We start from the raw sequence: 24,223 nt of genomic DNA, 5'->3' as shown, positions 1-24,223 counted from the left end.
CTGCATGGTGCGGGACCGTAGCAGGATATGACGCATATTTTAGTTGACCTAATTAAAACCGTTTTTTAAATGTATTTATGTGTCACAGTATCACCTCAAAATACAAGATACGAAACATTTTCAACCGTGCAACAAAATATAAATAGTCCTACAAATATCTTTATTTTATTTCCTTCTTATTTTTGTCTAAGCTCAAGGGAGCCAGAGCAGAGGGCTTAAAGAGCCTAATGCGGCCCTGGTCTAGACTGCTGATAAACACATTCATTTTAAATAGCAGAACAATGCACTGACTTTCCCTGATCCTACTGCACTAAAAGTAGGATTTTTACTATATCATCCTCAGTTATTTCACACAAAACACACATAATTGTGTTTAGCAGACCCCGGCGTCTCCAAACTTTTACTTTCTAATGTCAGATACGAAGACTTGTTAGGACCATATATATTTATTTTGAAATGCCACTTAAATTAAGTAACATTTAGGTTTAAGTTTCAACCACAAATAATTCATTCACTATCTTTTACTACAGATCAGGAAATGGTCCAGCTCCATAAATATGCTCAATACGTTTTGTAGATCCCATCCCTTATTTTAATTGGTGTAAATGTTATATTCCTAAAAATGTAAGATACATATATTCTAAAACTTCCTTTACCAAAACACTTAGACCCTATTAAAAGTACTTACTTAAAAGTAAAAAAAAAGAAAATCTGTTTTGTTACCATTTTCATTTCATTGTAAATTGTTTTGTCTTTGGGTTTAGACCATTGGTTGGATAAAACAAGATGTTTAAAGAAGTTACCTTGGTCTTATAAGTCATAGCCTCATAGATTAATCAATACATTCACTTATTGTATTTTGCATTGTTGAGTTATATTCATACTCGCTGTGTTATATGTTATATAAGAGGTACAGAAAAGTAAATGTTGACTGAATATTTGCTGTGCCTGACAGATCTCTATCCTCTTTTATAATTCAGTAGCTGTGACTACCGAGCTGCCACATCCAGTGACTCTGTGGATGACAATACAGAGAAAAATCACCTAAGTAAAACACAGTGGAGCGGGATGGGAAAGGAAAATGTTTTTTTATCCAGTGAGAAAGACGTCAGAGCTGGAACAGAAAAGCCCTGTCATGGAAATAAATGTTGCTTTTTTTGTTATCTGAAAAAAATCTACATCCGGCCTTCTTAAAAGACAGATTGAAGCCATCATGATAAACTTTGGGAAAATAACAAACTATGCATGTGTGCGTTCATATCCTGTGTGAGTGTCTCCTTACAGATACATATTGGAGGGTAACACTTGATAATGAAAGCAATGGAAACATTTATAAATTGTTTAAAAAGCATCTATATCCATATTACATTTTGCCTAAATCAACACATGTAAATGAATCATAAACATATGGAGGTGGCCCTGCCTCCCCTAACTGAACTCAAACTTAATCTCTTACATTTCATGAGGAGTTTAACTCTCCTTACAGTATGTTACTAGACTCCATGTACTAATATGGATGAGAAATGTGTGTGAAAAAGGTGCCTCAGCAGACAGAAAAGTCATGTAGATGTAAATTAACCACAGTCAGTAAATGCACAATAGTCCTGAGAAAATGTGTTTTGGCCATTTTGACATTTCAGGAAAAGCACAGGGTGTAATAAATAAAATAACAAAATGTAATATTGTATTAAGCTGTTTCAGTTTCAGGGTCATGGTAGTGAGCATGCTGGCTCACTGTTATATACACAGTATCATAAACATAATAATCAATGTAATTAGTAACACCTGAGCTTTTCAAAAGTCAAAATGTCTGCTATGGGCCAACATAATAATTTGTTAGCACTTTTGAGTTTTGTTTACGCAAATGAAAAGTGCGCTTATAAATAAAATGTATTATTATTATTATTATTATTATTATTAATCAAAATCCCTTGTGTGGGTATATCACAAGTTTACCTGTGGGCCTTAACAACACACACATGCTAATTTTTTTTGTATTTTGATACTCATATTTTTTAAGTGTTTAAATGTTATTTTTGGCTGAAAACACTGCTGTAAAATGTGGATGCATTGTTCCTTGTCTTCCTTTTTCTAGTCAAATAAACTGAGCTAATCAGAACATGTCAGTAGCATTAGGCTTCTTCAACCTGACACACAGTAACTTAATCTTTGAGTCCAATTAACCTCGTGTCATCCCACTCGCACTATTCCAGGAAGCAGTAAAAGCCCTCATTAACCTAAATGGCATCAGTGTTAGCTCTAAATGAGTGTCCATTTGTTTTTATTTCATGTCCTACAGCTTTGAATCCACACTCCTAATTAATGACACGATCTTCGTTTTTAGCAACCAGACAGAAAACGGCACACATAATTTAAATGATCAGCTTTGAATGCTAATTAATGCTGTCAGTTCTTTTTCTGTGCAAGGTTCAAGTTTTAAAGTGATACAAGATTTGACTGTTGTTACAATAATAATGACGGCCTTTCAGTGCCATAAGATGACATAAAGAGAGCGGGCATGTTTTCAAAAAGGGCAGCGATGTGATGCTGGAAACAGTCTGCCAGCTCTGGGAACAGCGGGTCAGCAGAGGGGGAAGTCGGAGACGGGGGCAGAGAGGCACCGATGGACGGTGGGAGTTAATGTAACAGAGCCGAGCCTTGTCGTCCTGACTGCGACAGTGATCTGTTTGTAATCCTGCATCAGATGTTTGCTCTGAGCCGAGAGGGAGCGACCCACAGTCTCCATTGTTGGAGGGTGGTAGAATGAAGGCATGGAGGAGAAAGGGCAAAAGACCAGAGAGTATACGTCTCACTGATGGAGAGTCGCAGCTGCTCTATTGAAGATGAGGTTTGGGACTCTGACAGCAGCTGCTAACAGCTTCTTCAGCAGGTGGCTTGGCCTAATTATCAGTATAGACTTGCCAATTGCCTGCTTCCCCAAGAACATGTGAAAGCAGGCTCACAATATACGGACAAGTGTACATGTCTTCCGCCAATTATAATGGGGCACTAATTGTGCTACATCCTGAGGAAGAGGAGAATCGATGGGGAAGGACACATGTGGGGGGTGTTTTGGGGAATTGACAAAGTTGACAGAACAACTCATGATATCAGACTTCTTTTAAAGAACTTAAAGAGTCAAACTAGGTTAAGTAACTAAAAGACTAGCACTCAGATAAGTGACACCTGAAAATCAAGTGTGCAATGTGACAGATAGTGTGACAAGGTGTTGATTGAATTGACACCCTGAATTAACAGCTAGAGCATATTTACATTAAGAAATATAAACTTCATTTATTTTGATGATATGCATAAAAATGTTCTGACAACTGAAAATAAAATGACACTATCGGCTAAAGTGTTCATTCTTGATATTTGACTAACGGCAGCTTAAAGAGAGCAAATTAACACAAACCAAAACTTTGCTTTAAAACTAGATATTGGAAATTATGTATGGTATTTTCATTAATTAGCAACCGGCCGCTGACTGTTGTTATTTTGAATGTCGAAAACGACTAAGGTCGATGAGAGGTCTGTAAATATTTTACTATATTTTTTGGGGCAACCAGTGCCTTCATTGAAGTGATAATGTTGAAACGGGGAGGCAGAGGGGATGACAAGCGGCAAATGGTCCCGGGGAAAAATTCAAACCCAGGTCTTCTGCATGGGGAACAAGCCATACATGGGCTGCAAGTTCTACCAACTGAGCTATAAGAAGACCCTTCTTACTTTTTTGTATTCAAGCCGATCATAAAAAGTAATAAGCATGTGTAACCCAAGGACTCAACAATTTCAGGTATTGGGGCAGGAATAAGTTGACTCAGCAGAACATGTTTGGATTAGACTGAAGCCAGAAAGAAAACAAAGAAAAAGACTCACCTCTGAGTCTGATTAAATATTAGTTGTCTGAATCAAATGGTTAATTATAATTACAGCCCACCTATTGATCAGAGTCCATTTAATTAGGCACTGTTATCCCTCACTCTCCACCATCAGTGATATGGGGATTAAGTGCTGAACATGCTTCCGAGTAATCCTAGGAGCCCAGAGAGCAACCACTTACACACCACTCAATCAATGAGGCTTGGGATTTTTGGTAAAGCCACAAGCACAGCATGAATTTGTATTTTCTGAGCAAAGTCCTTGTCCAAGGTTAGGTCTTGCCGTACACTTTAACTGCTCATTTTTCAGAGCAGTTATGTGTACGGCAAGTCAACGACAAGAGCAGAGCAGCAGCCATGTGTGTGCTTTTTAAAATCGCTGGGGATTGAAGTGAGAGCTGCACCCTCCACAGCAGAACTAAGCATCTCAATCCAATACTAACACAAAATTAACAACCAGCCTAACAACTGTCCTTTGCTATGGCAACGGCTTGCTGAGTGCTGTGTTTAGGATCTGTCTCCTCCCACCTCTTATCCCCATGCTCCTCCCCCAATGGATGACAAAAAAAATCCCCTTTTTAATCAGCAGTGACAGAGCCTGACCCAATTTAACTTGAGACGGCTGCATGGGGGCATGGCAAGGTTTACTAAAGCCACAGGGATTCATGATGGAGAGGAGAAGGTGGCACAGGCATGTTTTGAGCAAAATACCAGCTATAATACAGCAGCTGGCCACATGGGGCACCGTTCAGCCAGCAGAGCCGGGCTCCACTGCTGCAGATGGTGATCTGGTAAGGAAAAAAGAAACATACACATGCCAATAGCAAGAAGCTTCAACATACGGCAATGCAGACTCTGCTGAGATGGCCTGAGGGTTTCATATCTGTTATCCAATACTGATCCATTTCCTGCAGAGGTCCGACCTATTTACTGGCTTCCAAACTGACACTTTCTCAGTTCCCTCCTGTTCATCATCGGGCCTGAAAAGTTGGCCAACCATCAGTGAAACTTTCAGATGTGCATGCTGAGGCCAGTTTCATAGTTATTTTAGACTGGTCTGTGATAAACTAGTCCAGTTTTCTGCTCTCAGGTTAGCTTACTGAAATAAAGACTTACTTAAAAAAAGTCTTTCCAACCACAGGCTAACTTTCCTTAGTTCTGGTCTTGTAGCTTTGATTCATGGGACAGTTCAAATGGAAATTGGTTCCCATATGTTCAGCTGTTTCTCTCTATTTTTGTCTGTAAGCCTTCAAAAACAAAACAGGGGATTTTGTGAAACGATTTAGAAGTTTATCTGATCTGCTCTGGCCAGCCAGACGTCCAACAGACAGAACTGTACAGTCTGTAGCAAAACATACACTGGCATAATTACAGTGTCAATGCATTACCATCTCACAAAAACAGCAGATTGACTGGGGGAGTTAATTCACTTCAGACAAGCAGCCAGATGACGAGTCCTTATGAGGCTACTACACGGCCTGGTACACAGCACACATGTAATAATACTAGTCCACACCCTTCTAAGGTTAATTTAACACAATCAGATAGGTTTGCAAACCCGCCCCCATCTGATTCATATCAGAACTACGTCTAAATAAACAACTCCTCAAACAGCTTTTGTCATCTGAAAAAGGCGGCTGCTAAAAATATAAAACTATTAACAGTGGACAGATTTGATCTGTATTTTTTTTTCACTAAGCAGGACTGGGAGATAAAATAATTTGATTAAAGAAAGGACCATTTACTAAAAGGGGAGCACTGAAGTGTTAGTCTCCCTCTGCTTACATGATACTTTTGCGATAATTACTGATTGGCTTCGAGACAGCAGCATGTTGTTGATAAGTTGGATCCAAGATAATATCCTGCTCGGTGCTCTCTCTCTACAAACTAGGAACGAGTACGGTACCAAGCAGGGGGGGGTCGCTGTGTGCGGGCCTGCAGCAAAACGTACAGTAAACGTCTCTGGGTCACTGGGTGATGCAGAGGAGCAGCGGCTGGCTGATGAACGTTTACTGCAACGCCGTTTATCATCTTGAGATAAAACAAACTGGTGTTGCTAGGCGAACGCAGCATGCAGCTTATGGTAGAGACGGAGAAACCCATTTAGAATCTAATCCTTCAAGATGACATTAACATGCGCCGAGTTTAAGTAGCTTATATAAATGCCCTGCTGCAGCAACTGTTTGGAGTCGGAGCATTTTAGCAGAAATGTTGACTCTCGAGGATCCCTCTGAGACCTTTGTCACTGCGACGACTGCAATTGGCAAAACTGAAGCTAAATGTATCACTGCTAAAATGAACGTAAAGAACCATACTATTATAAAAATTGCTGGGAAATGTAAAAGAAAGTACAAAGCAGCTGTACAGTAGCTGAGGTAATACACAGAACTGAGGTCTGGGAATAAAATACAAACTAGTGGTTGGTAGCAAAAAACAGAGATAGGAAAAGCAAGTTTATAATGATTTTATTCTCCAGGTAGAGGCAGCTATCTGGTCTTATCTCAAACCCTCAATAGAAGGACCTTTGTGTTTCGCCACTTCTAGTCTGTCATTCCTAATTTGGTAGTTCGGCTGAGAGAGAGACAGAGTGAGAGAGACTACCGGCTGGTGTATGAAGTCAACTCAAATCACAATTAGTCATCCTCTCTTTGCAGTTAAAATCCTGTGAAGGCCTTTAAAAATTCAACTGTTAATATAATGTTAATGTAAACAATGACAATTGAAATTAAGTAAGACGGCTTTTGGGCATGGTGTCAGTTTTACAGACTTGCATTTTATAATGTTGTTTATGTGAAAAATGCCTTTTGGGTCATAGGAGGATTGTTGTTGCTGCAATATCACGACTGGCCACTGGGAAAAAAAGGGGGAGACACAACACTTCAACACTTCAACACTTCAAGTCAGTGGCTCTTTTTGTGATGTGTAAATGGCTGCTGCTAATATCATTGGGTTTATGCCAAGACATCATCTTACTATGTAGACTGAAGACATCGACACCCAACAACATTGTATAGTGCTAATTAGCAAATGGTGGCATTTTAACCTGCTAAATTAAGATGGTAAAAATGACTTACTTTAAATAAGCATATTAGAGTTGTTAGCTTGTTAGCATGCTGACATTAGCATTCTGACATTAGCATTCAACTTAAAGCTTAGTTTTTTTTGGGGGGCCAGAGAGTGCTTTTTTATTAGAGATGAATAGTTCAAAGGGGGAGATAGAGGGGAGGACATTGCCGGAAATGTTCGCCGGGCTCGGGAGTCGACCTCGCTTTCTTGTCAATGTCAATAATAATAATACTTTTATTTATTATAGCAATGAGCCAACCAGCGACCCTAAAACGTCACAGTTTCTGCGTTAAGTCTTGCAGAGCTGCTAGCAGTAGTGAGCGCAGGATGTTACTTGTAGCAGATTCGGTATGAATGCTTCAGTTAAAATAAAAACCCGCTTCTTCAACAACTTCAAGACTCCCCCAAGTAATATAAGCTACATTAGAAAATTGCACTTTAAGCCTCTCCCCTATTAGCATTTTAAATCTGTTAAGAATTTCTTATATGAATTATGCAACAAGCAAAGTCCACATGTCCAAATCTGTGAGATTTTGCTAAAAGGGCATGGCATCAATGAATTAATTAATGTCATCCTTTCAGTCCCCCCCATATATGTAGTGTACCAGAGGCGGTACATACTGTGTATTATAGTTGCATGAAGCAATCTCAGGCTGTTTAAAAGCTTCTGAAACCTGAAGAGGCAGCGGGTGGAGCCTACGATACATGAAGCCAGCTCTAGACCCTTCTCTGTGTGTCCTGTACAGCATATTTATGCAGTCAGGGGTCCTGTGGGAAGAGCCAGAATTAGCAGTGGATAGTGAAAGGTCATAGAGCAGTGGGAATAAAGATCCCGTTGACGCAATCTGTCCAATATTTATTTCCTTTGGCCAGAGAATGAGTGCCTACGTCTAGACTTGGGGAAACAAATCAAAATAACAAATTGACATAAAACACATTTGTTAGTGTTGGGTGATGGCATTCAAACCGGTTTCTGGCAAACTTCCTTTTAAGATGAAAATAAAACACACGTAAGCATTACACAAGCTTCTAAAAAGGAAATGACCGTGAACATATCTTAACCAGACAGAGAGAAGAAGCTTTCTGAAGAGTCACAACCAACTATGCAGAAGTGTTTTACAGCTGTTTAAACAGTGAGCCTGCCTGCTGCAGTATACACAGTCAGAGCCTCTGGAGGAGTTGTTTTTCACAGGCCTTTGTGGTATGCATGTGCGTCCCGGCCCACTCAGACCCACCTCATGGCTGGCTGGTTGGCATTCCTGCCTCTCTCTGTAATTATGGCTCTTCTCCAAGCCTCTCTGCTCTGCTCTCTCTACACCGCCATATTCTTAAAAGGGTGGGGCCTGCCTCGCACTTTCCACCTGGCCAGTTGGCTCAGGCTCTAATTTTAACAATAACACATCACCAGGAGAAGATGTACACGGACAACAGAAGCAGGCAACAGTTGCATGCAGTGGGAAAAATATCAGTTTCAATTACACTTGGTGTCATGTATCAAGAATCAGGGTTAATCATAATGTTCTTCAACTTGCAGTGAACCTAAAAACCATCATTAATACAGAACTAAAGTGAAGGGAATACTTTGCTTTCAACCCTGCCTCCTATGGAGTGTGTGAAGTTTTAACACTTAAAAGCTGTGAAAGAGTCTAGATGTCAAACCACACACAGTAGATACACACTTGTTATCTGGCAGTGTGAAAATGAGAGCCTAGGGGAAGTTTGAAGCTGTTCGGAGACACGTGTAAGGTTGAAGATTCTGGTCTCAGATTCCCAAGGTGTTTTTCTCTCTAATTTCTCTAACAGCCTCCTCAAAAGACTCCAAAATGTCCCCTAAACCTTCAGCAAGACATGTCTGCAGGCACGAAATAACACGAGTAAGTGGTGATGTGACGTTAACAAAAAATTATATTAGAGCCAAAGCCTACAGAACTTTGCATAACATTCAGGAAATAAACAAATATTTGGCCAGCAGCCGTAACCACTGCTGCTGTAACAATGTGCACTTGTTGACGTAAACTGATGAATAATCCAAATACATTATCAGTATGTGAAAGGAAATCTCACAGCATTTCAGACAATCTACTCCATTCATGCAGCTGGGGGCACATGACATGCCTGCAGCAGAAGGATTAGGACGATCAGCTGAGCGCGACTCAATACCACATTGTTCCTCGCTGCTCACCGCTTGTTTTTCCTCCAACTCTCCTTGAGCTTATCAGAGGAGGACAGAACCAAATCTCGCCTCCCTCACACGTGCCAAACTTCAATCACTCACAGTCCACTTCCCACAGTCAATTGCTTACAAGCTACTATGGTGTTGCCAAATGTCAAAGCCTTTTGTGGCACTTTTTAATGCTGTTTATTGTCTTAAACAAAGCTTGGGGGGGGGCTATTTGTAAAAACAGCTCATGTTCAGGAAAATAAAAACAATGAACGGCAATTAAGAAAATCAGCTTTGGGCTTGAGATTACAGTGCACACTGCTGCCTTTGTTTGCAGGTCACATCTGTATTTGAGGGACAAAAGGCAGCCACACAACATGCTGCTCTGCGAATGTATCAGAAAAGGGGCGAGTGCCAGCCTGAACTGATCTTCTATTCAGGCTCTTATTGTCTCTGTACCACACTGATAACAAACAGCACACATCTCATCTACTCCATCAAAGGCTAATGTGGCAGTCTGGACAACAAACAGCAGGTCTCCGTCAAAACTAGGAAACGTACTATTACATGGATTAGTGGCTGGGATTTCGCAGGTAACTTCTCTGCTCTTATGACCAGCAAAATAGAAACATTTGCCAAAAGCAAATGAGAGAAATTGCAATAAGGCTGGTCCCGGCCAGGAAAGTGTCCAGCACATAACCTCAGAAAAAAAAGAGCAGTTTTTTTTACAAATTAAACGGGAGATAAACATGAAAATTAGCAAGCATATTTCCAAAAATTATAAAACTTCCCCTAAACATTTGCTCTTTTGTATGAAGACTTATATTTATAGGCACTGTAACATATTTCGCTGGAAGAATATACTGTAAAATATCGGACATCCACAGAAAAAGCTACAGATATGAAAATCCTCCATGGCTTAATGAGCCAAGCATTAAAGCTACCTTCTGCACACAGATATAGCAAAATATACTTATCACAGCAAATACATATCCCTAAACAGCCATTGTGTATTCAAAACTTTGCACAGAAAGCACTTTGAATGCACCTTTAAACCTCAAAGAAGCCACATCAGCAGCATCTTCCCTTTGAGAGAGGATTGAGCGAAGCAAAGACATTTAACCCGTATCTGGCCTCTTCGCCACTGAAACGGATGTAATGGAGATTAAAAAGCTCCAAGATCTGCTCACCTGGCACTCACGTGAACAGGCTTGTGCTGTTAGCAAAGGGATATGGTGTACAGCAGAGGAACACACATACAGTATATACTGTGTTGACTCAAAGTGTGCAAACATCGCACCTGATGAACAAACACATAGATGTCTGCCTTTCCGCTGTACCAGTTTTAGTTGCCTTGGGAAATCAGTGTGCTGCAGCAAATAGATTTTTAATTTCCAGTGTGATAATCATCTCCTTGAACACTGCTTATCTTGAACAGCAATATAAACCAGCCAGAGATTCTCAAAACTTCCTTCGGCAATGTCATTTGGATTTGTACCACTTCTCAAACAGATTAGGTATTATCTTGATTTGAACAATATGTTCACATGAAAAATATGGATGTAGCTCACCTATATAGAGTGATGAGTCTTTCTTCTTCACATGATCATCGATGTAGGACACCCCCAGGGGCTGCACCGGCGTGGCCCCGATCCCCAGTAGGACCTGGGCTCCAATCAGCAGCAGGTACATCATGTTGGTGTTGGCCCTTTTGCCGCATATAATGTCCTCAGCCCTCTGGACATCTATGCTGCTGGTGTTTGAGCAAACATCCCGACCCACGTCAGTCCTCAACGTCTCCCCTATCTCATACTGTTTCGTCAGAAACTCAGGCAGAGCTGAGAGAAGGGCGCCAAGAGCCATGACGATGCCCCCGCAGCCGATCAGACGGGGCCGATGTGCTTTGGCCCCAAAGTAGCTGACAAACAGGATCAGAGCCAGGTTGCCTATCTCAAAGCTGCTGGCTATTACCCCCACGTCAGCACTCTGCAGGTTGAACCGCCGCTCCAGGGTGGTCAGCACACTCACCTGGAGACAAAATCAAACCAAGTGGGTCAAGGCAATGATTATTGCGGAGAGGCTGTGGCTCAGTGGTTAGTGTGCTGGACTTCGAATCAGGGGATAGCAAGTTTGAGTCCCACTGCAGTCAGCATGTCGTTGTGTCCCTGGGCAAGACACTTCACCCCAAATTGCTCCTGTGGGGATTGTCCACAGTACTGAATAAGTAAGTCGCTTTGGATAAAAGCGTCTAACAAATGACATGTAATGTAATGTAATTATGAGGGATGGAACACACAAAGACAAGGATGTGGGAATCTGATGCCTAATATCAAGGACAAAAATCTATTATATGATTTATCGATGATAAGTATTATAAGCATTCAAACTCTATGACTTTATTTATACATGCAACCTGTATCCGTAACATCTGTATATAGAAAAATGTGTGTTCATGTAAGTTTGTCAATGCAGAACACATTGTGATTGACAGCGACAGTTCAGTCAGTTTTAACGGATCACTCATAAATACCAAGTGTAATTGGGGACTATATTCTTGAAAGAATCGTGGATTTTTTCGTCATCAATTCCAGACTGTGCCTTTCCAATGAAAAACCCTGAATAACAATCTGTTCACATGTTCCACGCTGTGGCTCCTCCCTGGAAACTTGCCTCTGGTTTTGATTAGCCGGGCTCAGATACATTTAGCTTTAGTGAAAATAACTCATCCCAAGCTTCCCTCTCTTAAACAGCTGTCATCCCGCAAGAGCTAGGGTCTACCAGTATCTACCAGCTGAACACAACCCAGCAAAAATGGTTGTTTAGCCCAGTTTGGTTTGTTAACTGTAGTTGTCACAGTCTAAATAATGTAATACAATATTTATTTTCAGTGTGCGAGTGCATACAACATTGCTGATGTTATTTCAAAGTCAAAGACATTTTGATAAGGGGTCTGTTGTAAAGCAGAGCAGGGCTGTGTTTGCTTTTGATATGTGGGAACAGTCTCTCTCTGCCATGTGAACCACAGCCACACATTTAAACGGTTATGAAGCTATTTTCAGATCCGTCCCAAACTGTCCTTGAAAGGGCATCACAATTTTCCATTTCCCCAACGGGCTTGGGAGTTTTGACTCAACTCTAAACAAACCGAAAAAAAGGATCCACCAACACAAACATTTCTTTTTGAAAAAGGGGACTTCACTGCATGATGAATCAACTTGTGGTTTTGCTTTCAGAAAATGGTTTCATCAAATGCTCGATTATGCTAATGTAACGTACACAGTTGATGTGAATAAGAGCAGCATGTAACACCGAAGTGACCTTTGAGTTAGCTGTATGTCACTTTAACAACCACAACATTGCTATCTGCCCACCAAATCTGGTGCTGAATCAGTAATGAACAGAGAAGTAACGTCTTAGAGTTTTAGGTTTTTGGCCAGTCGGTTCTATTTTGTGATACTACAATATTTCCTGAAGCAGAAAGGAAAGAAAGTACCACAAAGATACCTAAAAAATGATCTGTTTCTCTAAAACTATCCAAACACTTTGTTTTTATCACCGTTCTCTACACGCCGTCCATTTCAAGACCATAATGCACAGCAGTCTAGTAAATGAGAAGTCTTTGACAACTTAAACCAACATCAGATAGCCGGTTTGCTTTGTCATTAGGGTTAAAAGAAAAAAGAAATTGTCCTCTGTGACTTTTATGAAGCAGAAGTGACAGCAGGTCGTTGCAGCTGCTCTAAACTCAGCTGCACTGACCTTCACTCCACATCAAAGCATTGGGAGGATGATTGTTGGGAGCGTTTCGTGCCGTTGTCCTTTTGGTGACGTTGAGTTGAAAACTTCAGAATGAGTCACAGCTCTCTGCTCTTTCTCACTGAATGCAAACACTCCTGACAGGATGTTTTTATCCAAGCTGGCTCTGCTCCACAGGGATGTGATCTCAACATTGTCTCATCCACCTCTTAGAAATTATGCCAGGTCTAAACAACCTGTTGACACTGTAGCTTTAGCTCTTCACAGATAGTGCCACTTCAACAGAGTATAGCAGAGCAAGTGAAGCCGTCATCAAATCCAATCACATCCCATCCCATCCCATTGCAGGAGGTCTGTGTGAGTGACTGAGAGCTGCTGCTCCCCGCAGTGGAAACACTGATGTGTTGAGCCCTCGTGTCTAGGTTCAACATGTTTATGCACTTTCACTCTGACTTAAACAGGCAGCCTTCCAGGAGGATTACAGTCTGAATAAATGATATAGGAAAGTTTGAGTGGATTGCATACTGGTCAGTGGTAACAGCCACATTTTCTCCAAAATACTCAAACTGTGGAAATGTTTTATCTGTTGCATGGCAACAAAACAAACCTCGTCAAGTTGTGTGACACCTCATCGCCAAACAGAAAAACGAGTCTTGTCTGAGCACATGAATCCCGAATTCCACAGGCTTTTTTCCCCCAGGATTTACTGACAGGGTGTGTATTAGCAAAAAGGCAGCTCAACGCTGACATCCACTTCAACACATTAAGGTTTAGCTCTGATGGTGAAAGTGCTGAAATGGTGCTATTTGTGATTGCACAGCAGCTGTTTCTACCTGAAGTTAAAGCTATTTAGAAGCATTTCAGCTTTATGAAGTGTAGCCTCCTGAATGGTGGACTGAAGGTTAACCAGAGGTACTTTATCTGCTCTGAATTAGCCATTTTAAAATGTTGTTTTGTTGTTGTTTAAAATAGGCTAAATCCACAGTGTTACCCATGTGAATGCTGTGTATTTTAGACCTTTTTCTTTCTTTCGGTACTCTGTTAATGGCTACACCTGTGTGCTATTAGATGAAAATGGCCTAAGGCTGATAAAGCAAAAATAAATGACCTGGATGATGTATGTTTTGATTTGCCTGTAAATTAATCAAAAATGATTTATTGTCTCAGCATTGAATACAAAAATAGCCTCGCTGTTAACACTGAAATGTAATATGGTTTTAAAATGACAATTATTTTCTGTCATACAATTTGGGCTTCTCCCTCCTTCCTACGCTCAGCTGATTCAGAGCGTCTGAGGTTTGACAGGTTTGCTCAGCTGAGACGAACACAGTGAGGTTCAGGTGTTGGTTGCACCTCACAGATCAAGCTCTGAGGTGTAAGAAATTATTCTTAAAGGAAGTCTTTATACAAACAAACCTTAAAGCCTTTAAGTCACACATACAGCTTCCCAGGGCTTAATATCTAGTATCAACTCAAGCAATTAAAATGTTATGTGGTGACTGCAGAAAAGTAGCAACAATATATCTGTCTCTGTAGCTTTTCTATGTCGTAAAATAAGACGGTTTGTATATTGTGTAGAACCAGATCAAATTACTACATATAATACGGGGATCTTACTCAGGTTTGTTTCTGCACAACTTGGTCTCCAACCAACATTTGTTTACATCGTTGATGCAAGCTTTTGTCATTTCAGATTCAAAATCAGTTAAAAAATGCTCATTAAAACTTTCCAAAGGCAGAGAGCGTTGGTTTATTTGGCTTGAAAATACAAATAATCACTTGCCTGATATTTTCAGCCCTACACTTTTATGGCAAAAGGGATGAAATTAATAATAAAGGTCCTGCAGTCCATCAGACAAAGTCACCAACTGCTGAAAAATATACAATATTGTACTTCAGATGTAGATTTTTAAATCACAGGTGGCGATTATTTTAATATCATATACAAAAAAAACTGGAAAAAAATGATAATTTCTAAAAACTGAGAAAAAAACCTCTTATCAATCAAGAAACAATGATACACAAATCTGTGCTTCTTTGGTATTTGCCTGTGCAGGTCACAGTGTGTTCTCTTGCAACCGGGCGTCTAAATCAGGATACCCAGCATGCTACTAAGTGTCTTGTACAGTAAGCAGCTCAGAGAAAGCAAAGATGGCCATGATAGTTGAGTTTTGTTCCTTTACTGCCAGCAAGCTCTCTTAAATCCCCATCATCCAATCAGAGATACCACAGTAGCTCATGTAGGTCGACACCAGTTCACCAGATTGTAAACGAACCAGTTACATAAAGTCCTGTCTGAAGAAGGTAAATAATGGCGCATTAACACTACAGCGCGGAGCTCGCTTTAAGCGTGCCGTGCCCGGCCCGTTTTTGGTTGTGTTTCCACTTAGCGTAGTACCGGCTAGCGGGTACTATTTCACAGTTTTTCTGGCCCCATAAAATCGAGGTTCTTTCCGGGCCAACAACCAGGCTGAGTCGGGCTGAGTATGCTAAACTAGAGAGAGAATCGCTGGCAAGGGGGCTACAACTACAACAAAATGAACATATTTGACCGTGATTTAATTGTAATACACGTTTCAAAATGATGCCGAAGTAACAACATACTGATACCGGTTAGTAAAAACCATGAATTAATGCTTTGACAAGTCTGCAGACAGACGGCAGGCAAAAAACCTTTTAAAATGCGTGTTTTCTAGATGGAGATTGGCTAAGCTAACGCAGTATATGCTCCGACCGTCCACACTCACAACAACGGCCTATACAGACATAAATAAACCAGCGTCTGTATTCGCCATGACACATGCAGTCTGTGGTTTGTACTTGTTTAACTTTTGTCTAGTTTCTGAACAGATATGAGGAGCTGTGAGCTTGAGTGCTAACAGCTAACAGCTGATGTTGTTTTTCTGTGGTTCTCATTGAAGATGACGTCACGGCTGCGCCTACACTGCGTTACTATAGTTACTGCCCCAGCTACTAAACTGTAATGGAAAGGCAGCATAAGACTCAATGTAAATAAGCTCTGTTGTGTTGACGAACAAAAGTAGGCCTGAAAGCATCATGTGCTGGAGTAAATGATTCCTAACCTGACCTGGGTTATTGTTTAAACTGTGTGAACAGGTGTGCAAAACTATAAAAAGCAGAACAATTGTGTCATCAGAAACACACAATAAAGAGGAAGTCTTCTTTAGGAAATTGTCCTAACTGACTCTGAGTTGCACCGCCATGCTGTCGCTGTTCTCTGGCTATGATGCTCAGCAGGTCCACTGACAGAGAAGATAAGATGTTCCACTCCAAATATGGCCAAGGCATTCAGGGTTTAGTCTATTAATTCATATTGTTTGCCTGAGGCTGTGGGACTCCTCTGGGACTTTTTAAGGAATATTTGGAGCACTTCAAGGAGATTTGTCCCACAAATTATACACGAGTCTCTGTATAAGTTTGGATCTTTGTGGGTTTTGAGGTTTTCATTGCAACCGTGTCATATAAAAATACACATATTGATGTTTTACAGAAACAGATCACACATTTAAATAAACCTCATGTTACACCGGCTCCATGTGTTGGATCACTGTTAATAGTAAAAGTGAAAGAGTGCGTAGACACAGGAAGTAAGAAGGATGGGAGGGGGGTCCTTGACCTTGACTGACATTTTGGGTAAAATCATCCAACTACTGCCTTCTTAAACATGATTATCAATCATAACCAATGCTAGGCAAAGCTGTAAAGTTACCATTTAATTACTACTGCATGGCTTATTTAAAAAGGGGCTCTGTTTTAATTGTAGTACCTTAAAATTAAAATGGACATCATGGCACACAAGCAGCTTTATATGTTGTCAAACTGTAACACATAAGGGGTAGTTTAGCAGCATGACATCTTCCCTGCAGGCTGTAGCTACTTCAGGACAGAGGTTTATATGTCCCGTCATTGCCCTGCTACGTGTTGTTAGTCCAAAGCATTCAGAGCAGCAGAAATAAACCCCATATGGTGAGCCCAAACCCGGCTAAGACACAATGTAAATGTGACCCGCAGTAGAGTCGCAGTAACAGAGGCAGTCCCGCAGGAGCTCGGTTTTTGTAGCACTCACCAGGTATGCTCCGACGGTGCCCTGAGCCAACATGAGGGCGCATTCCGATATCAAAAATATCTTGATATTTGAGAAGCATGAGGAGTTTTTTCGGGGGCCGTCTGTTTCCAGCATGTCGCCACTGCTCTGGTCCGAGTCCCGGGGCTTCTTTACCTGCATCCTCCCCTCACTTTACCCACACAGCACTGCGAGAAACACAGGAGCAGGATGACCGCAGCAGGAAGACACTGTGGCAGCAGGTACGGTGTTTCGCCTTTTCCCTCCTGAAGACTACATTCGCGGTGCTTTTTGTCGCAGTTTTTTTTTTCTTCAAGAATCTCTCTCCATACACAAGCTACAAAACACGTTCAAAACTCCGCGCTGCTCTGCCGATAGTCTGCGTCTAAACATTGCCTCGTCGTCGACACGCAGGAACATGTAAACTCCCTGAAGGTGTTTGGAAAGGCACAAGTGAACCGCGGGCGCTGAAATCTCTGTCAAATCGCATGTTTCCGTAGCCGGCGCGTTGAGGGTTACATCTGCAGGTGAATGTCCCGGTTGAAAGGCTTCTTCTTGTTTCGTTTCCCCCTAACTCCCGCCGCTCGGGACTGTCATGGTCCTTCACGCACAATTACTGCCCGCTGTCTTCTCTCCCTCTCTCTCTCTCTCTCCCTCTCTCTCCCTCTCTCTCTCTCTCTCTCTCTCTCTCTCTCTCTCTCTCTCTCTCTCGCTCTCTCGCTCTCTCTCTCCCCTCTCTCTCTTTCTCTCTTCCTCTCTTCCTCAGCACATGCACGGCCCTAGAGGCGCTGTGTAGCAGCATCAGTCTGCACAACTTGACTCGAAAAATCACTACAGTAGTCCTGTGGGGCCCCGTGTGTGTGTGTGGTGCTTAAAGTGACTCACTGCCATTTTATGATGCATAATTTCCCCACAATATAGACCTACAGGCCAGGGATTATAAATCTGTGGTGCAGATTGAGATGATCGTTAAATCTCAGGGCTGCAATTTAGGATTTGGTTTAAAGCTGAAACTAGCTTCGGCTATTTGCTAAAATGATAATTCATCATTGCAAAAGGATTGCACAACTATTCAAATTACTAATAAAATGGTTAAGACATTCATTAGGACGTTTATGGCAAATATTCACTTGTTCAGACTTCTCCAATGCAATAATTAGCTTCTTTCCTGTGTTTATATTACTGTATACCTAATATATTGGACTATATTATAGTATACTATATATATTCATGTATATTTCTTGCTGGAGATAGTATTTTAAAGGGAATTGAATTACCCATGAGTAGCCTATTTAAAAAGTCAAACATGACAATGAATGACAACAATTCCTCGTTGAAATACAACGTCAGGCAACATCTTCAAATGTATAATCCCTAAATTGTATACAGGAATGTATTATAATTTTAGGACCAGGAAAAACTCATTTGAGAAACTGGAGCTATCAAATGTTTGGAATACTCATTTTGGGAAATATTTATTTTTTGCCAAGAGTTTGAAGATTTAATAAAGACTGGAAAACTGTTAGCCTGGCTCGGTCCAAATTATCATTCAAAACAAAATCGAGTCCATATAGTATACTAATAGTATAGTATACTTTGTTTTGGATTAGACAAACAAGCACAGACATGTTATTTATTGACTTCTGGAGGTATGCTATGCAGATTTGGTTAGCATTAGCTTCAGTCTTTATGCTAACTTTATGCTAAGTTAACTAGCAGCCAACTGTAGCTTTATATTGATCATACGACACCAATCTCCTCATCTGTAAGTGAATGACAGTGTTCCCAACACATTTCCTTTTTAACAATCAACTTCCAAATATTTGCACGACTAATTGATTTAGCTACTAATCATTAACGCCCTTCTTTATTAGCACTTTGGCGAAGTTGTAGAAAAGACTGTGACGTTTGCTGTTTTTTCCAACATTAATTATTGGATTATCGTGTTGTCAGCATGTCTGGGATGAGGTATTGTGGCGGTTATGATGTAATGTAACCACATAATGTGATGATGATGGGGTGGAACTGCACTGGGTGAAAAACATCTTGTGTAAAGCTGTGAGGGTTTTCTGCACAGCTGTTTGCTCAGTTTTGCAAACAGCAGCAGCAGTATGAGGACATGCAAAGGTCAACGAGATGAGCTGGTAATTGATGAACTGGGAAATATGTTTTTTAACCAAACTGATAATTGAAAAAGTGGTTCAAACACCACAGTGACAGACAAGATGGTTTTTAAAGTGATATATTTGAGCTTGAATGCTATTCGAGCTACATTTACGAGTCGATAAACTGCTTAGACGACTGACAGAATATTACTGTATGTTGAAACCCTTTATGTCATTTTACAAGAAAAAATGCAAAATATTTCCAGAGAATCAGCCTCTCCAATGTAAGGTTTTGCTGTTTTCATTTTTATATCATCCAACAAACTCTTTACACTATTATCTTATCTTTTTTATAGACTAAAGCCATGGTTGTGAAATTAATTGATGATGAAAATAATAATGAGTTGCAGCCCTACATGCTTTTACTGCCTGAACATGAACTATTTATTGATCCATTTTTCTTTTTAATTTATTTTTCTTGATGAGTTAGCAATTGAGATACTCAAGTTTTTTTTAATGAAATTCAATGAGTATGATACATATATTATCATCTGCATTAGTTCTGATATGATATATATTATTATTATATAATACTATTTATTCCCTATTTATGTCTCACTTCCTTGGAACAACAGATGAACCCACATTAAAAACGATATATGTTTGCAGCTGGATTTACAGTTTGACTGTGATTCAGGGCGTTTTTTGGCAGGTGTCCAATGCAAAGTAGTCATCAATCGTAGACGCTCCCTCCCTCTCGCCCAACACTCCCACACAAAATCCTTTCTACACTTCCACATATTGCTCACTATGGTCAGTCTGCCGGGAGAAGCATAGCATTTACTGTAAAGCTGACAGGTTTAGAGACAGAGGCTTTCATCTGACAAAATGTGTGCCATGTTAAAATCCCACCAAGCTAATGTGCCAAAACTGAGACAAGTATATCAATATCCAAAGCTCAATGAAAAGCATTGCGAGAAATGTAAATCTAACACATGTGAGTTTCTTATGATTTCAAACTAGACCCCGTAGCCTATACAGCCGCAACAGGTGTGTGTGTGTGTGTGGTGTGTGTGTGTGTGTGTGTGTGTGTGTGTGTGTGTGTGTGTGTGTGTGTGTGTGTGTGGTGTGTGTGTGTGTGTGTGTGTGTGTGTGTGTGTGGTGTGTGTGTGTGTGTGTGTGTGTGTGGTGTGTGTGTTGTGTGTGTGTGTGTGTGTGTGTGTGTGTGTGTGTGTGTGTGTGTGTGTGTGTGTGTGTGTGTGTGTGTGTGTGTGTGTGTGTGTGTGGCATTGACTCCTGAAGTCAAATGTAACTTTAAGTGCGTATAAGGCCCAGCACTGCTTTCAACACATTTAACATGGAGGTAATTTGAATCTGGGTGGAGTCTTTGAACTTATAACAATAGTGGTCTTCAGACTCAGTCACAACAGGATTTAAAACATCAAAAACATCAAACACATCTGAGCCAGCTAGATTGCTCAGAACACCACAGTGACCATGATTCTTACAGAATAGGGCTGCCGGCAAATAGAGTCTTCAAAAATGGACGTCCTTTGTCTTTGCTAATCATTTTTCTTGGCCTCAATGGAAAACATCATGAGGTCAATGAATAATCTAAAGGAGAGTACATGGGCTTAAGAAAAGCCAACCATGGAGCTAAGTGAATCACACTGCACTTACACTGAGTGGTCAGACACAATCTGTATGCGTCCAATCAGGCAAGTGTAAACACCAGTGAACGTGGACTACAGGTGTTTAGGAGCTTTAAAGTTAATTGGAGTCAATTTGAAACCCCTCCATCACATGTTATGACCTTATATTTGCACATTAATTTTGAGCAGTTTAAACACGTTGTTTTTCCCTTCTCATATTCATAATCAGAGATCATTGAGGGGCCATTATTCCACCAAAAAAGAGAAAAGTAAAATATAAATCAAGTGGTTGAGAGGCATACCATTCCACTGAAACAGCCCTAGATGTCTTCTGCCTGTATCTTTTAATACCAAATCACTATCGCAACAATGATTTAGAAATGTTTTTATCCCTTTAACCATCTTGTTACCCCAAAGATTCATTTAATTCAATACGGTTGTGTGTGTGCTGACTATAAGTCTGAAAACAGTACCATATAAATATGAAAATTACGCTCAGTGTTTGATATGTTTGCATGAACCATCCATAAATATTTTTTTATAAAATACATTTATAAAGTCTGTTCAGATCAGTTTTGGAATTTATCATGAATAGAAGGAGGGAAAAAATTATGCAGAAATGTGTATGTGTGTGTGTGTGTGTGTGTGTGATCAAAAATGTGTCAATGTGTGTTAGCAGGACTGTTTATATACAGTAGACAAGCAGGGACATGAGTCAGGTAGTAACAAGCGGTGGGCGGAGACGCCTCGGACCAGTGCCAGGAATGTATGAACGGAAAGCCTGCAGACTATTGTTTGCCTTCTGAAACAGCTGCTATTTATAGGAATTGGAAAAGGGTGGACTCTGGAAAATAAGCCCAGCCTGTCTGCCGGGAGAAACTGGGAAATGGGAGAAGCCTGAGGAATAACTACAAGTATAAACAAGCTGCTTTAAAGGAACTTTCCTGTTTAAACTTTTTAGGAAAACGTTCCTACACAACCAGTTTTTTCCTAATGTTTGACCAAATAATTTTTTTTCGCTTCTGCCCATTCACTTTGAATGGGGTGACGTCACGCTTTGCCGAACTGCATTGTGGGAGCGTTGCTTCGCTTTGCTCGCGTTGCTCGCTTCAAAAGTTGAGCAATGTTCAACTTTTGAAGCTTCGGCGGAAGCGTCAGCCAATCAAATCATATACCAGTACAAGCTCTAGCCAATCAAACCGCGTGCTTGTGTGTCCGGGGCAGGAGATTCATGTGATTGGTTGTTGGTCGAGCTTCAGACACTCCCGCCGGCAAGCTTCAACGCACGCCGCCGTGTGGACGCTGTGTAAGATACAATCCAAAGTGAAGCTTAAAATACAATACATTATGGATTATTAAAACCTATAGCTGTTAGCTAGGTAGGTCGATTTATTTGACAACACTTAAGGTAAATACCATATGCAATCAATTCAATAATTGAGGATAAAAACACAAAAGGGCTAAAACATCTATTTTGCTCCTGACCACGTCATCTCAGTTACCAAACCTAATAAAGAAGTAGCCCATTTCTGTTGGATTTTCTTGTTGTTATTTGAGTGGTTGTAAGCCCTGAATGAATGTGGTTAGTATTTATAACATATTTAACTTCCATAGATGAACAGTATCTGGGGTGTTGAAACTGGAATTTTTCTCTGTGAAATTATTGACTTTATGAGCAGTCTGTTTCTTGCAGTGTGTGGTAAGAGCCGTAAAACATTGCTTTCACAGAACCATGATGTCTCTGACTCTTCATAGTTCACTGCACCTTTGGTCCCTCACATGGTTTCACCTGCAGTAAAAAAACCTCAGGACAGTGTGTCCTCCTCTTAACTTCAGCTGTCAGGAGTAGTTTTTGTCTCTGTCTAAAACTTCTGGAACCTTACATTTGATCTTGACCCGGAGAGGGAACATCTGCAGCTTTTTCCCTTTGTATCTTCAACTCACTGATTCCACAGCAAAGCCTGGTCTTATAGAGTTTAGTTTTTTCTAAGAAAGTCAAATGATTGTTTCACATTCGTCTTCTCCTCTGTCATTAGATCCCGGCATCCATCCCAAAAAGCTTCAGACTTTCTGTTACGCCACAGCAGTTGCCATGGAATTGGTTCGTGCGGATATGGGCAGCGGGAGTTTCTGCTCAGTTTGTGAACTTATCAACAGCTTAATTGGAAAAATGATTGTGAGAGGTGTTGGAAAAAAACGTTGGTCATCATGGGTGATTGCTGAAGCTGTGTCTCCATCATAAGGACTTCAGCTGATGTTTGAAATATATTTTTGTATTTTTTTGTCTTTTCGTATTTATTTGATAGAACATACCAGCATCCACCAAACTGATTGTAGAGAATACAGTATGTGCTTTGCAAAGTGGGGACTAACAAAAACATAAAATATATAAAAACGTTTTCTTATTACGTCCTATTTTATGCTGTTTATTTCTACCTACACTACATGTTTGTTGCATCAACACTTTGTAGTAATACCTACTGCTGCCAGTCGTATTCTTTAATTTATTTAACTGAATCGACTGAAGTTCCCAAACTGATGTTTATTTATTCAAAAACACACAAAAGGTGCCAGCGTTGTACATTCTTTCTCATTTCTAACGATCTAAGACTGAACCCAGTCCTCTATGAATTCCTGTGCATGTTCAGACAGTGACCCTGTCCTCCTTCACTCTGAGTCCACAGCTGTCAGAGCGATGCACAGCCAGTCTGTCCTCAGGCGCTGCATCACTTAGCCATGCAGTGCCGCTGAGCTGGAATTTTACCTGGAGAGAGCGGCCTCTACAGAGGACTGCGCTTATTAAAACTCACAGATACTGCAAAGAAACTTTAGGTGGGAAACTCCCGACATGTCGCTTTGTTGTGTCAAATCTTCCACAGATAATACACAGGAGGACTTGCATGGTATTCAGTTTTATTTTGTGCCAAGCAACACAGCAAAGGCAATGTTTTCTACTGCTGCTGGGAGTAACCATGTGAGAAGAAGCCATCTGTGTTAAGTGTTTGATATACCTTTTACTGGATGCACATTGTGACTCTTTATCATCCACAATTCTTCTCTCAATAACAGATCAGAGGTTTTAATCTCTCAGTTACAACCGTGACAAGAGAAAGACTAATTGAGAGGTTGGACTCAAAGAGAAGCGATTTGCCTACCAACATTTTGTGCCATAGTCCATTTGCTTGCAGTGACCAGCAGTAAAGTAACACCTTAAAGTCACTGTTCTCCACAGACAACAGCAGAACTCTTCAGGGCTCATAAATACTGCATGAACATAAGGACAGTGGAATGGCATTTTCCGCTTTAATGGGGAGTTACTAAAATATCACATGGCACTTTTTTCTGATTGTGTCCTGTCTAAATATAGCTTGCTGCTGTCTGTTTCACATTTTAAACCATTTCATGCTGCGGCTCTGCTTTCTATTTTTACACCTATATCAATAGAGAGGGCAGCATGTGGTTTTAAAATAGAGTAATTCTGTCTGTGCTGCTGAGGAGAAGGTTTCAAACATAGCATG

General features: G+C 40.6%; 1 protein-coding gene across 1 annotated transcript in view; it reads right to left on the bottom strand.

Moving 5' to 3' along the window:
- slco3a1 (solute carrier organic anion transporter family, member 3A1) overlaps positions 1–17,599 on the bottom strand; it is a 33,541-nt gene extending 15,942 nt beyond the window's left edge. The window contains exons 1-2 of the mRNA XM_034142107.1: positions 16,952–17,599; positions 10,680–11,136 (exon numbers count right to left, since the gene is read on the bottom strand). Coding sequence (XP_033997998.1) covers positions 10,680–11,136; positions 16,952–17,110 — 616 coding nt within the window. The 5' untranslated portion in view covers positions 17,111–17,599. The remainder of the gene's footprint in view (positions 1–10,679; positions 11,137–16,951) is intronic.
- Between the last annotated feature and the right edge of the window lie 6,624 nt (positions 17,600–24,223).

The sequence above is a fragment of the Trematomus bernacchii genome, unplaced genomic scaffold (assembly GCF_902827165.1).
Source record: "Trematomus bernacchii unplaced genomic scaffold, fTreBer1.1, whole genome shotgun sequence".
In the NCBI taxonomy this organism is placed as follows: domain Eukaryota; kingdom Metazoa; phylum Chordata; class Actinopteri; order Perciformes; family Nototheniidae; genus Trematomus; species Trematomus bernacchii.
This window is presented reverse-complemented; position numbering and strand designations above follow the sequence as displayed.